We start from the raw sequence: 16,272 nt of genomic DNA, 5'->3' as shown, positions 1-16,272 counted from the left end.
ATACATATATCATAATATGCTATTACAATTAAAAAAAACGTTAAAATATAAAGTACAATCATTAAAAAATTCAAATTAATGAAACAATTAAAGGAATATATTTTTACTTTTGCTTGTCAACAAAGATACTGAAGTGCATTTGGATTTATATAATCTAAGTAACTTATTGTTATGTGTGCTATTTGTGTACATTATGTATGGTATTACAGATCTTATTTATTATATTTAACTACCTTACGTAAAGAAGGATACGCCGTATTATTAATATCATATTTTTTTTCTAAAGCCTTTATATATTTTACAACTCTTCTTTGTATAAACAACATTACTACTGCAACTACAAATGTTAGTATATAGAATAACACAACAAATAGACCTATTTTATTAAATAAACGTATAACTTTATTAACATCATCCAAGAACCCCAATTTTCCTAAGACTATTAACGTGATACCAACTAGTACATGAAAGCTCCCTAAAATAAAAATCCCAAGTAATTTTAATTTTATATCTTCCTTTAAAGATATAAAATCTTTAATCCATGAATTCCTAACTATATTTTTATAATATATTTTGTCATATATTCTTTTTTTACAATATAAATTTCCTCGAATGTACATAGATGATTCATTTCTTCTAGGTAGCTTATATTTTTCTCCACATTTTAATGAACTTTTATCTGCCAATATATTTTTTTGTTCATTTATTTTTTCATTATTATATATATCTTTTTTTATGTACTTTCCATTATTTGGTATCACATCATTTATCCATATAGTATATGGACATTTCATCTGTTTACGTTTTGCTAGTAAACGATAAGTTATTTGACCTAATTTTCTATCATTGCCATACTTCTCATCTAAATATTTATTAAAGCTACTCTGACAAAACAAGGAATACATGCATAATTTAAAAGAACAAATAATTTCATACTAACAAAATTATTAATATAAATAAAATGAGTATAATATTTATAATACATATATCCATATTATTATCATACCATGTAATTGTTAAAATGATTTATCCATGTCAAAAGGATAAAAGAAAACATTTTGATAAAAAATGGTAACTTATATTTTTCTTCCATGATTCAAAATTCTAATAAGGTAATATATTCAGTGGGGAAATATTTAATAATAAAATAGTATTCTTCTAATTACAAAGAACATTATATATATTTTTTTAATATTATTTCATAAACATTTAATTATAGTACATAATTATAATGCATTTTACAATAAATAAAAAGGAATATAACTCTAAAAATATATTGTAAAATTATTATCTTATTGTTAATTATAAACAAAATTACCTTTTGTAAACATAATATAGTACACGTTAATTAATAAATGTCCAATATATATAAATTAGCTATTTAATATACAAGTATATCTAAATAATTTTATTTTTTTTTTCTTTAAAAAAAAAAAAAAAAAAGATATATAAATATTTGTAGATATTAAATTTATACAGAATATAGAATTTACAGAATATAGATAATTCGTTCTCCTATTTATTAAGAGAATCATAAATAATCTTAATAATATTTTCCTTCTATTAATGATAATTTTATAAATATTATATTATGGAAAAATTACTTATTATTAATAAAACATTAATTAATGTAAAAATATAATAATACTAAACGTTTTAACAAAAAAAAAAATACTATATGTGCTAATTTTTGTGTTATATATTTCATCCATTTATTTACTATGTAAATCTATAATACTACTCATATTTTATAATATATTGAAAAACCAAAATTTCTAATATACTACTTAATAAAAAAAATATATATTTTAAAGGAAAATAATGAATGCTTTTTTATTTTTGTAATGTATTTTTTGAAGTTCATAACTTTTTAATATAATTAATTTATTCAATTATTTCTAAATGAAAATTTTTGAATGAGCCTAAATTCTTTTTTTTCTAGTTCATTATGTATTTAGAAGATATATTTGTATAATAAATAAAAAAAAAAAAAGAAAGTAATATATTATTAATCTATTTATATAAAATTTTCCATTTATATAAAATAAAATGGGAATTCTCTATTTTTCTTTTTTTATAATGCAGCATATATTGACCTAATGGTGTAGTTTAATTGTTATATAAAAAATAAATAAGCATTCTTTTTTTTATCTTATTAGTTTAATAAATTTTTGCTTATAAATACTTATAATTCATTGGAATTAAATAATTAATTAAATTATACTTTTACTAAATAAAATTGAATTCTTTATTAAAAAAATTACATTAATAATTTAATAATTAAAATAAATACACAATAAAGTAAATTATTCCTAAAAATAAAAATAGAAAGATGTAATATGTATATAAATAATTTTAAATAATTTAATAACATATACTTATAGAAAAAGGATGAATGATTAATCTGTATATAATTTATATATATTACATGCACTAATTATTAAATATGTGTATTAATGATTTAACGAATTTACAATTATAATAAGAATTATGTATAATTCTAAAAATACTTATTATTACCGCTATATTTGATATAGAAATAATAAAACATAAGAAAATATTATAATAATACAATGATTATATATATACAATAATAATTAAAGCAAACATTTTCTTATGAACTATGATACATTTAGATTATCTTTAATTCAAAAAGATAAAAGTTAAAAGGAAAAATTCAAATGAATAATACGTAAGAAAATATAAATAATAACCATGAAAAAACAATTATAGTTCTAATGCAACGCCTAATAGCAGCATTTTTGTGCTAAATTTATCCCTCATAATTTCATTTCCTATACATTGTGAATTAGAGTTCGAATAGTATACATAATTTATTTCATGAAAGCATAATAGTGAAATAAGTAAATGGGTATAAAAGCTAACCAGTTAAAATATTTGGTTTCCTCAATTATTATATGTTTTTTTAATACTTATAGGTTTATTTTATATGGTATTTATTCGTATTTTTGGGATCATAAAATATAAAATAATTATTAATAAATTTTAATCTAATTAATAGAAATAATTCATATTAATAATATTATTGACTAAATTGAAATCATTCTATTCATAATGATTAATTAATCTTATAACCTAACAATGAAACATTGGAAAAATAAATAAAAAAACATCTTATATAAACGTAATAAATAAATTAATGATAAATTGCAGAAAAAAAAAAAAAAATAATATAGAAAATGTGTAAATAAATTAAAATAATAGTTTCTAGTTAATGTTTTTAAAATACTAAAAAGTAAATGTATATTTTATAAGTTAAACAGAATTATAATTCTAACATTTGATAATAAGATCAATTAAAATATTTATATATATCACTAACAAAAAAAATTTTATTTTCCGGTAGTTTTTGATACTTAATTATATGTATATTATATCAACTAATGGTTTATATTAAAGTTTTTTTGTAAACGTTATTTTTTTTAGTTTATATGTATTTATTCTATAAATATATAATTAAAATTTTTTTTTTTTTTAATATTGAATAATGGATATGTTTTTATATAATAACTGCTATTGGAACTTCACTAACATTTTATATATTATTATGTCGGAGAACAATAGTAATATAAAATAATTTACGTATACTTAATATTGTTTTCTTGTATAATACTTATTATTTCATAATGCTTTTTTTTGACACAAATAAATGCATTAACTTTATTAATGATGATTTTTTTTTAATTAATTTTTTCATGTATATTTATAATATATTCCTCAAACAAATAATATAAATTGTACTGATGAAACATATCGAGTACATCCTTAACATTCAACATAAATTAATTATATCTTTAATAAAAGTCTTATATCGTATAGAGTTCAGAATATTAATTAACTTCATCGTATATATATAGATGCAATGTTCTTCAGATACAATATTATTTTACCCAAAAAATAATATAAAATAAGACTATATAAATATTGTTAGAAATTTAAAATTTTGTTACACGGATGATAATATAATATTTAATCTTAATTTTCTATTTATCTTTTTTTATTAGAATGCCCTAATTTACGTATTATTATTTTATGAGTTGCATTATGTTTACATTTTTTGAAGTTAGTAAAGATACAATTTGATTTGCTAATTTACATGTTCTAAATTTATACATTATATCCATGAATTCAAATTTATTTTTATATTAAATATATCTATAATATATTTCTTATATTTGAAGCTTTAACAAATCATTAAATGAACTTACTAAACCTAATTATGAGTAAAATTGAAATAAATAATAATTTTCTACTACTATATGGGTTCAGCTAATTGTGCATTATAGCCTTACGTTATTACTAAACATCAAAATGAAATATATTTTATTATATAAAAAAAATAATAATATTATATGCTAAAATTATAGTAATTTAAAGAAAGTACTTTAATAAAAAAATTAAATTAATAATATTATAAAAAAATATAAAAAAAAAATACAAATAAATATAAAATATTAAGAAAATGAATATATATTAATTATACCACTTTTTTTCTTGTTTTTTTTAATTGTTCATATTTAACAGAAATATATATTTACCTAAACATTGTATCTTTTTAATATCTTTAATCTGGAACATTTGATAATCTGTATAACACTAATAGAGCGAAGTTCATTGTTCTATGTTTACTACACTAAATCTCCTTCTGTTGGTATTTCTATAAGTACGTTTTATGTATCTCTTTGAGGATCTTTGGGTATTTAAGTCAGCCAAATAAATTCTATATCTTTTTTTCCTGTTTTTAATTTTACCTACATATGATCCAAAGATAGTAAACTAATGTACAAAAAAAAAAAAAAAATTAAAACACATATAATGTGATTATTTTTCACTAATAACATTTTAATACAATTATATTATAATTAGTATCATATAACTTATTCGTATTACATAATGAAATTTTTTATTTACTTTGAAATAAAGGAACAAAACCATAATTATTCCCATTACTAAAGCAACTACAATGGAAACACGGACAAAAGTGTTCTGTAATACATACGTTTCTGCATCTTTTTCGGGGTAGGTTTCTGCATTTGGATTTTCGATATCATAAAACCTTAATTCTTTAGGCTTTAAAATTAATGCATGTTCAGTATATCCTAATTTTTGCGATTTATAATTCTCCATTTGACTTTGGTTTTTTTTTTTAATAACTATTTTTAATGCTTTGGGAGGCCACGTCTCCCCCTTCTTTAATCGATAACCCAAAGAATTTTCTAATTTTATAAAAATACCTTCTTTAACCAATTCTTCCATATATGTGCAAGGTCCTGATGTATCTTTCTCTAGGATCTCCGAAGTACAACGTAGTGTTCCATCTTTGCTTATGTTCCACCTAAGATCAACTCCTTCTTTTTTTTTAAGAGTAGACAGATTATTCGTTTCTTCTGAACTAATACCCGCTATTTTTCTAACTTCTTCATGTAGTGCCGCATGTTCTGAATGTATACTCGATACAGACGTTCGATCTTCTGAATAGGATCGTTCGCCGTTCTCCTGTCCACTGTTTACAACATCAATCATATTTCTACGTGTCAAGGCAGATGCTCGGACAAAACCACATGATAATTCTTTGTCATTATTCTTAACATGGCAATTAGTGAAATGAATTGTATCCAAAAAATCTTGTTCCAAATCGCTAGATTCTAATTTTTCTTCAGAGATTTTAGTTCCTTCAAAACTTTTTAGTCCATTACAATTTCCGTCATACGAGGATCCTAATATAGATATGAGTTCACTTGGATTAAATTCATTATCACAATTTAAAAAGTAGTTTGGACACTTCGATATTTTTTGCACACAACAGTCCTTTTTTTTACTATTGTATAATTCAAGAATATAATTAAGGTATTTTTTATATTTATCAATTTTCACATTGTCGCAAGTTTCTTTAGCTTTAATATGTTCATAATTTGTAAAATAATCAAACATATATTTCTCCTTGATTTTAGTTTCCAATTCCTGTAAGTTATTTTGTGAAAATTTATAATCACAATTTAATATTTCATAATCTGTGGTAAGAAGGGGTTGAACTCTAAGAAATTCTTTAATAACTACTTCCACATCATTTGGTTTCGCATCATCTTGAAAAATTTTTCTTATTTCTTCATATAACCAGTATTTATAATGTAAACAACGGTTTTCATAACTCCATGACTTATCCTTTTTAGGTAAATTCTCTAAATTTCTTGCAACTTTTTTACAAAGATTAATACAATTATCCTTGTATTCACTTGTTACTGAATCAGGTATATTACAAGCGTTGTTATATTTTACCTCCTTAATCTCAGAATTAAATTTATTATATAACGTATATGAAGGTAACTGTTTTAAAATGTCATTCTGTAAATTGAATATATACAATTCATTATATAATAATTAAACAATTATTATGAAGAATCTGTATATTCATGTTCTTTATGCAAAATGATATGTATATGAAGTGAAAAAATTATTATTTATATTAAAAATGAAATTATACATAAACTTCTTCTTCCATTTTTATTATTTCCTTTGAGCTTTATTATGTATTTACTAGATTACACAATTAAAACCATATATATATATATATATATATATATATATATATATATATATATAAGTTATGATTGTTAAATAATGAAATATATTTGAAAATTATTTATTAAGTACACTTTTTTTTATTAGTATTTACAACTATTTATATATTTCTTGATTAAAAATAACAACCATTTTGTTATATGGAATAAATTATAAGTATATTGCATTTATTACATAAATATTTATAATTATAACATGAATAAATTTAACACTGACACTTAATAATAGTAAATAGTAAAAAGAAAGAAATTTAGTATGGTAAAAGTATATTATATATATATATCCATAATGATTACATATTATCATATTTTCTTTAATAGAAAATAGCATTTTTATTATTTATTGTTAGAAATTGTAATTCCTAATGATATATTCGTTTTAAAAAATTTTTTACTTTAAATATTTATATGAGTTAATAAGGCCACTTCATAAAATTACAATATATTCTTTATTTTATAGTAATTGTTCCTTTAATGTCATAAATATATTTTTATTAATACTATATGTTTTATCCTGTTGTGCTAAATAAATAGCAAATATCTGCATTATTATTATAAACCTGGTATATTTTCAAAAAATAATAATAAGTAAATGAAAGAAAATTACAAAAATACGAAAATGACATAATAAAAAAAATATTTTTCAAATACAATAAAAATGATTGCATATATTTATTTTAATCATAAATCCATGAATTTTTAAGTAACCTGTATAATATTAATAAAACCTCTGTTCCTATGTGCCACTTTATGTTATATCTGAAATGATTACTTTATGTAGGTTATTACAGCTCACATAGAGAAAAGATTTTTATTCATCAATATATTTATATAAAACAATCTCCAATTAATTTTTAAACAAACATTTAACAAAAACTTTAAAATATTCATTTCCTTAAAAATAAGATAAAAATATTTTTATTTTTCTAATGTGATAAATATGTTACTTTTAATTTAACTGGAATGGAATTAATTAATATATACATATATATATATACTAATTTTGGAAAATATAATTACAATATATATTTAATTATTCATAGGAACTAGAATAATGTTGAAAGTTAATATTTTTTTTGTTTCAAAATTTATAGATATACTTTAATATTTCTATTATGTGTTTTCTTTTCTAATTGTAAATGAAATAAAGCATAAATTATTATATCAGTAATTTAAGAAAATATTAACGAATATTTTTTTATGTTTCTTGATATATGTAATTGCTACAGTAAGTTTTTTTAAATATTGTACTATAAAATATTGTACTTTATGCATAACACTATTATCATGCTACAAATAAAATATTACGGATTAGAAATTTATTAAAACTCATATATATATATATATATATATATATATATATATATTTCGGGCATTTTACACTTTATTCTTTATTATTTATAACAGAAAAGAAATATGTTGTTTTAATATTATATTTTTTCTTCTTATTGTAATTATGAATATAAATTTTTATTTTACTATATAAATATAAAGTTTTATTTTGTTCATATTTTTATAATTTGTTTCAAATAAATTTTAGATACTTATAAATTTACATTTTCTTAATAAAGCTGCAATGAAAGAAATATACGAATATTTAATAATTAATTTTTTCATGAAAAAAAAAAAATTATATTATATATTATTTTTAAAGTATTTTACACCTCAATTTTTAATTGTGTTATTTATTTTTTATATTAAACGTTTTATTCAAATATAGACCTTAATAATTATGTTAATTTAGTGGCTCAGTTTTGTCACTTATGAAATCTTAAAGATCTAATGATATTACAATGAACAAAATATAACTTTAATAATTTTTTTTAATTATTTTGAGAGTTATATATTTTCCTTAAGCTATTTTCTAATTTTTGTTTCTTATTTTGTAAGATTATTTATTTTATCTTACAGGAATATTCATTCTTTGTATTTCATAAATTATGCCTTTTAATAATTTACAATCATATTCATTATATAGTAATTTATATATATATTTTTATTTTTATAATACTCATTTATTTTTGTTAATTACATTAAATATGTTATATTATATAATATGTTATGTTCACCAAATTAATTAAATAATATTTAAGTTAAAAAATTTTCTTATTAACTGGAAGTTCTTCATAAAAATTTAAGAATATTTTGTTTTTTTGAATAATTATAGAAATATTGATGATTTATTTTTAAAACTATGTATATAATTAGTAATAATAACATGTATTTCGTACATTGAAGAATAATTCATTATAATAATAAGATAATAATACGTCTCAAAAAATTCTCAAATTTAATATATTTTCGAAACTTGAGATACTCTTAAAAATATATACTTTTATTGTTGATCGTTTTTTTTGAAAAATAACATATTAAGGGAAAAAACAATACATTTGAAATATTTATACTTTATGATTATATTTAGCTTATGTATATATATTGAGATATAATTGACATGGAAATTGCTATAATATACATTTACATAACATTTAAAATAATAATTTTTTTTAGAGATATTGAATTATGATATTATTTATATGAAATTATATCGATTGTAATTCAAACATAATTTGAAAAAATGCAAAAGATATATATATTTTTTATACGTAATGTAACATTTTAAATGACAAAGAAATTATGTGTTAACTAAATTTTAATGTATACTGCACTTTTATGGATTATTAAACGTATATAAAATTTTTATCATATGAAACTACTTTTCTTAACTTAGAGTAGATGTAATATTGATTAATATCTTTCCTTATACTTTTATATATTACGTGTACTCTGTTTCATAACCTCCCAAATAGCTCATATGTTACCTATCATAGGTATAAAGACATAAATGCATATACAGTAGAGGTGGTTTAATGAATAATCCGTTTTTATTAGCAAAGTAAATAAATAGTAAATAATAAAAATAATTTATTACTTTAATGTGAAAAAGTGTTTCATTTAAAAATTATATTACCAAATAGAGTGTAATTTATTAAAGGAGCTCATTTACCACATCATTCAGTTACTTTCCCACTTTTAAATGAATTATTGGTTTGTATAAACTTCTTTTGTATATATATTTGATATGTTGAGAAAAATCAAATACAATATTTGCTGTTAATTTTTTTTCCTTGATAATTAAGTAAAAGTGTACATAAAATTATTATCACATTCTGTTATTCAGTTGAATAGATAAAGGGAAAACTAACATTACAATTTAAGGATATAAAAGCTTTTAGTATATATACTATATTGATATATTATTCTATTCACACATAACAATATATTTTTTCTATCTTATTTTGATAGATGTTTAACAATTTTGAGTTCCTCAATATATGTTTAATATATAAATTTACATAATTTAAGAAGAATAATAAAACTTCCATTTTATAATTAATAACTGTCTGAGTATACAATAATTTGATTAGATATATTATATATATATGTAAAACATAAAATTTATCACCAGTGTATAGGATGTATTAACTTTTCATTCTTTATAATATACGTAATATAACATATTTTTCTTTTCAATACATTACAAGAAATATTTAGCCGATCATAAACATCCATAAATATTTCATTAAATATTTATCCAAATAATAGTTATATTTTTTAATATATTTACATATTATTATAACCGACTTAGCAAATAATATACTATAAAATAAACGAAATTAAAAGTAACAAAAGAAAATTATTTCAAGATAGTTATTAATCAGCAAATTTATTGAACATATATTATTAGGAACTAAAAAAACATAGTATATAAAAATTAATAAAAAATTAAAACATATTACAAATAGTTGAATTCATAATAACACTTAAATAATTCTTGTACTTCGTTTTAGTAAATATTTTTGTTTGGTAGATATTAAAATAAGTTCCCAAACTTCATTATAATAATATCATAAAATTATATAATTATATAATTTAAATACTTATTAAAAAATATATTTTTTAATATTACATAGAAAAATAAAATAAGCGATATATATTATTAATAAAATAAGTCTTTTTTTATTGTCAAATGAATAATTGTGTCAAAGCCCATTAATTAAATTATTCATTTTATATAATGTAATTATTAGTGAAATACGAAATTAATAGCCTATACCACATTTAAATGTGATATATAAACTTTCCATTACTTAATCCCAAATAAAAAATATTTAGAAAAAAAATTCAAGAAATAATTATTAATATTTTCTTAATATTTTTCCATTATTTTAATCATTTAATAATATGGAAAAAAATATAATACATAGATTATTCATATATATTGTTTAAGTAGAATAAATATTCAAATAATTTGTGAAATATTGAGGTACCACTACAATTAAGTACAAATATTATATAAAAATTCGTTTAATAACATCACATATTTGTGATGATTTAGAACACCCAAGTTAGTATTCAACTATAATTAATATATAATTTAAAAGTATACTAATTCATTGTATATTTATAATTTCATATATATATTATGAAAAAAAAGATGAATGTATATATAAATTACTTTTACAATATTTATGTTTTATGACACATTTTACATAAAATATATCTTGCAAAATATATATTATTTTTCCTAAATTAAAAGAAAGGAATGTATAATTACCAATGAAACGAAGTATATGCACGTTGTTTCATTCAATACAATAAAGGGCAAATATTTTTTTAATTACAAACTAATACTATTACTTAATAAAATAAACATGTTATAATTTTAGGTTACAATATGTTATGATATATAATATATATCGTTTTATTACAAATATAGGTTATAAGGTTTTTATATAATAATGTGAACTATGTTATTGTATAATCATTTTAAAACACAAATATGTATATTTCATAGATATATATATAAATATACAAACATATATTTATTTCATGACATTTAGTTAATTAAGAATATAACTTGAAATACAAATTTAGAAACATCAGAATGTTCAATACACAAAAAAAAAAAAAGAATATAACATTTTATTGTTCTTTGGAATATAATAATTATACATATGTATATTTATAATATTTTACACATAATATATATTCTTATTAAGTTTATCATTAAAAATATTATAGCTAATAATTCATATTAAAGGATTCCTTGCAGAAGTATATATGCCTTTTATTATTCATATTAGTCATTCATTAACCTAAATTTTATATATTTTTCATTATTTATTAAGATCTTACAAATTGCCTTTACAACTATAATCGATAAAGTAATGATAATTGTACTTAACGTTATTCCTAAAAGACAATATTTTTGTGATTCTGACAATCCACTTATAAGATTTTTAAAATATTTAAATAACGGAAACTCAACAATAAAATCCAATACTGTATCTAAAGATTTCATCCCTGATAATACTGGTATTCCTATTCCAAAGAAGGAAATAATAATAAATATAGCAACGACATAACCATAATTTCTAAATTTTAATTTTTTTAAAGATATATCACAAATTCTTCTTTTTTTTTCGACATAATCATCATAATCTTTTTTTTTTATCCATTTTTTTTGAAAATGAAAATGTTTTCCATCAAACATTCCATTATTGTAATCTATAACTTCGGTATAATATTGTGCCTTATTTAATAAACTTCTATTAGACTGTTTGTTCTTTCTCTTTCCCCATTTTTTATTATTATATATATTTTTTTCTTGGTGCTCCCATTTATTTTGTATATTTTCATTTAAACCTACATCGTTGTAATTTTTATACTGTTTATATTTTGCCAGTAATCTATAATTTATTTTATCTATTTTGCTACTATTATTATAGTTCTCACCTAAATATTTGATAAACGTGCTCTAAAAAAAAGAACTTAAATATATATTATTTAATATATGATATAAAGTAATTCTGAAAAGCAGTAATAATAAAAATAACACGTAAAAATTATGAAAAGTGAAGATATATCTATATAACAGTATCATACAGCTTCATTGTTAAAATGACTTATACAAGATAAAAAAAAAATAAACCCAGAAATTTTAAAAAATAGGAAAAACATAATTTTTTGTTCCATCATATAGAAATTTAATTTTGTAATAAGTTCAGTAAAGAAAAATTAACAATAATGTAGTATTTTTTTGATGTTAAAGGTACGATAATTATTCATTTAATTTCTTTTCTATTTTTTTGTAAATACATAGTAAAGTTTATATAACTATAATATTTTTTGCTATATAAACAAAGAGAAGTAGCTTTAAAACTATATTATATAATTATTATTTTAATTTTATTTTTATAAATGTAACATTAATTAGAATAATATAATTTGTATTCATTTATACATATTAGAAAGGTATAAATTACTATTTAATATAGCAAAGTAATAAAATAATTTTTTTATTATATATTTTTAAAGTAAAAAAAAATTATATGATTTCTTAATATTTAAATATATTTAGTATTTGCACAATATAGAATATAGAGAATATAAATAATTCCTTCTTCTATAGAAAAAGTGAATTATTATCTATTTTAATAATTTTTTTCTATTAATTATACTAATTTTATACGCATAATATTTTGGAAAAATGTTTATGCATAAAACATATTAATAATTTTAATAATAGTAATAATAAATAAAGAATACTGCATTCCTTACAAATTTTAGTATATAAAATTTATACCACTTTCATTAGTTAATACATAAACGTATTTAAAATTTTATTGTTCATATTATAATTTAAAAATAAAATATGTATAATGTAGAAACTTAAAAAAAAATATATTTCAAAGATAAATAGTCACTGTTCCTTTATTTTTATAATATAATTTTTCAATTTAAAAATTTTTAATTATACGTAATTTATACTAAATAACTAGTTAAGCTTCTTTATTTTTAAGGAAATAATTTTTTTTTATTTAAATATACATATATATATATATATTCTTTTAGTAATATAAAAAGAAGAAAAAAAAAAAAAAAGAATTTTAACATATGCAACAATAATTAATAAAAATTAACAATTTATTTCCGTTCTTTATTATCATAAGTTATAAAAACAATTTATAGTATGCTTATTTTTAAATATTTTTTATAATACATATTTGAGTAATTTTGCAAAAATGAAATAAAAACACACATAGACACAACAATAGGTTAAAAAATGTTTTTAACTTTTCATTTAATTGTGATGATTTAGAAGTCTGAAATTATTAAAGTTACATAAAACCAGTATTTAATAAAGATATTGTTTTATGATATATTTATATTTTATCTTTTAAAACATATAGAACTAATCATTTATTAAAAATATATTTACAATAAATATTATAATTTTGTGTTTGTTAAAAAACGTATTCTATAGAATAAATTTTATGCTTATTTATAAGTAAGAAATAAATATATATATACACATTAATGCAACAATATATTTTCACTTCATTCTATTAAATAAAGAACTATACACTTTTATCCTTATTTCAAAACTAACAATGATCTTATTAAAGTTATTTAAAAAAATAATATATTTGTACTAGAGCAACAAGGAAAATTGAAACGAACAAGTTTTATTTCAAGCACAAATTATGATACATCAATAAAATTCCATGATTATTCCATAATATATTAATTTTATCTTACATACATATACCATACATCAGTATCTATTTTAATACATAAATATAAATAACACGCTGTAATACTTAATATAACAGAAGAAAGACTCTAAAAACATCTTGTGAAACACCAATACATTCAAAATAACAAATATACTAATAAAGCATCTATTTACTTTTGAGTACCAAAAGTTCTAGCTAGCATATGTACATTCATGTAATTTAGGCAATTATGCATATCTTTATTGAGCATATAACTAATTATAATACATATTTTTATTCATATTACTAGGTACTCTACATAAATAATAACATTTTTTTTATCCATTCTAACATTTAGTTTTCAAAATTCTTTTATATTTTCTAAACTTCATATAAGTAAAAGCAGACCATATCAACAATATGACAATTAATATACCAAAAAATACAAGAAATGTTATATCGTATTCATCTTTTTAAATTATATTAACGTAGTCATAACTAACAGTAGTATAAAAATTTTTACTTTGACCAAAAAACTACAAAGTGAACCTCCTAATGATGCTAATAATGTGCACGAGTGTACTAAAGTACGTAAAAACATTTTATGCCCAAACTTTTTACATATTAATTTTTGGTATGTCTTATTATTAATTGAAGATTTTTTTTATAATAAAATCTACGTAATCATGTTGCTTGAATGTTTTTTTTTCAAAATGAGATAATTGTTTTTTTCCATATATTAATTTTTTTTGTACCTTATATTGTTTATTGAATTCTTCATATAACGAACTTCTCCTTAGTTGTGTGCTTGTTTGTTTGTTCCAATTTCAATTTTTAAATACAAATGATTCATCATTCTCTTTATAATTAGGTATCTGTTGTGAATATATAATATGTGAAACGTTTTTTTGTGCAAGTTCTGCTAGTAATCGAAAATTTCTTAAATCTAATTTTATATTATGCGTATGGTTTCCCATAAATATATTAAACGTGTTCTAATAGAAAAAAATATATATTTGTTATTTAAAATAATAATTAATCTCAATCTTAAAATCATAGTTGATAAAAATAAGAACCTGATAAATAAAAAATATAATTTTCTTTAAACAAAATAATCATACCTCTTCATTGTAAAAACTACATATTCTAGATTAAAGTATAAGCATACCAATTTTAATAAAAAACTTTGACCTAATCTTTTTTCCATTATATATAATTTTAAAATTGTACTACATTCAGTAAGAAAACAACAAACAATACTAAAATATTATTTTAATTATAAAGGATAATGTATTTATTTTATTAATTTTGTATTTATTTATAAAAATATAATTATATGTACATAATATAAATGTATTTTACAACTGATACCAAGAATAGAAACCTTATAAATTTATTATATAATTTTTATCTTAATGATATTCATAAAAAATTATTTTTAAAAGAAAAATATAATTAGTATTCATTCATAAATATACAAAAAATATAAAATTTAATATAGTACAGTAATTAAATACTTTTTATATAATTCTTTTTTAAAATATATATATATATATATATAATTTTTTTAATATTTCAAACTATTAAATATATGTAAATTGTAAAATATATGAAATATGGAATATAGATTATATATTATAGTATATATTAAGAGATTAATATATTAATATAATAATAGTTTTTTATTAATAATGCCAATTTTGCAAACGCTACATTTTGGAACAAATGTTTATTATAGTTGAAAATCTGTTATTATCATAACAATATAATAGTAGTAATATTAATTATAAAAAAAAGCATTTTGCCTAAGTTATGTATTATATTAATTATGAAAAATCATTTCCTTATTATATATTACATATTAAAAAAAATTATACTAATAGGATACCCACTAATATATTAAAAATATATATTTTTTAAGGATAATTAAAATAAACAGAAAAAAAGAAGTTATAAATTGTTGTATCATAATTTTGAAAATAATATATTTTAAATAATTTTAATATATATCATTATTTCTATATGAAATTTGTTTATACTCTTAGAACTAATTTCTTTTTCGTGTTCTTTGATTAAAATTATATATTTAAAAAAAAATTAAATTAAATAAAATA

General features: G+C 18.5%; 3 protein-coding genes across 3 annotated transcripts; all 3 read right to left on the bottom strand.

Moving 5' to 3' along the window:
- Nucleotides 1-212: 212 nt before the first annotated feature.
- Nucleotides 213-1,093, bottom strand: MKS88_000108 (uncharacterized protein; the record flags this gene model as incomplete). Its single annotated transcript, XM_067219442.1, has 2 exons — nt 213-884; nt 1,007-1,093. 2 exons carry the CDS (start codon nt 1,091-1,093, stop codon nt 213-215), a joined length of 759 nt encoding a protein of 252 aa, XP_067070266.1.
- A 3,539-nt stretch (nt 1,094-4,632) lies between these two features.
- MKS88_000107 (PIR protein) lies at nt 4,633-6,520 on the bottom strand (the record flags this gene model as incomplete). Its single annotated transcript, XM_067219441.1, has 3 exons — nt 4,633-4,797; nt 4,972-6,363; nt 6,503-6,520. 3 exons carry the CDS (start codon nt 6,518-6,520, stop codon nt 4,633-4,635), a joined length of 1,575 nt encoding a protein of 524 aa, XP_067070265.1.
- Nucleotides 6,521-11,739: 5,219 nt separating this feature from the next.
- Nucleotides 11,740-12,635, bottom strand: MKS88_000106 (fam-m protein; the record flags this gene model as incomplete). The annotated part of the gene is made up of 2 exons (XM_067219440.1): nt 11,740-12,417; nt 12,546-12,635. The coding sequence occupies 2 exons, from the start codon at nt 12,633-12,635 to the stop codon at nt 11,740-11,742; spliced, it is 768 nt and encodes a 255-aa protein (XP_067070264.1).
- Nucleotides 12,636-16,272: the final 3,637 nt, after the last annotated feature.

This window comes from Plasmodium brasilianum (genome assembly GCF_023973825.1).
Source record: "Plasmodium brasilianum strain Bolivian I chromosome Unknown PB_00_02, whole genome shotgun sequence".
Taxonomy (NCBI): Eukaryota; Apicomplexa; class Aconoidasida; order Haemosporida; family Plasmodiidae; genus Plasmodium; species Plasmodium brasilianum.
The sequence above is the reverse complement of the archived record's forward strand: the minus strand, read 5'-3'. Positions and strand labels throughout refer to the sequence as shown.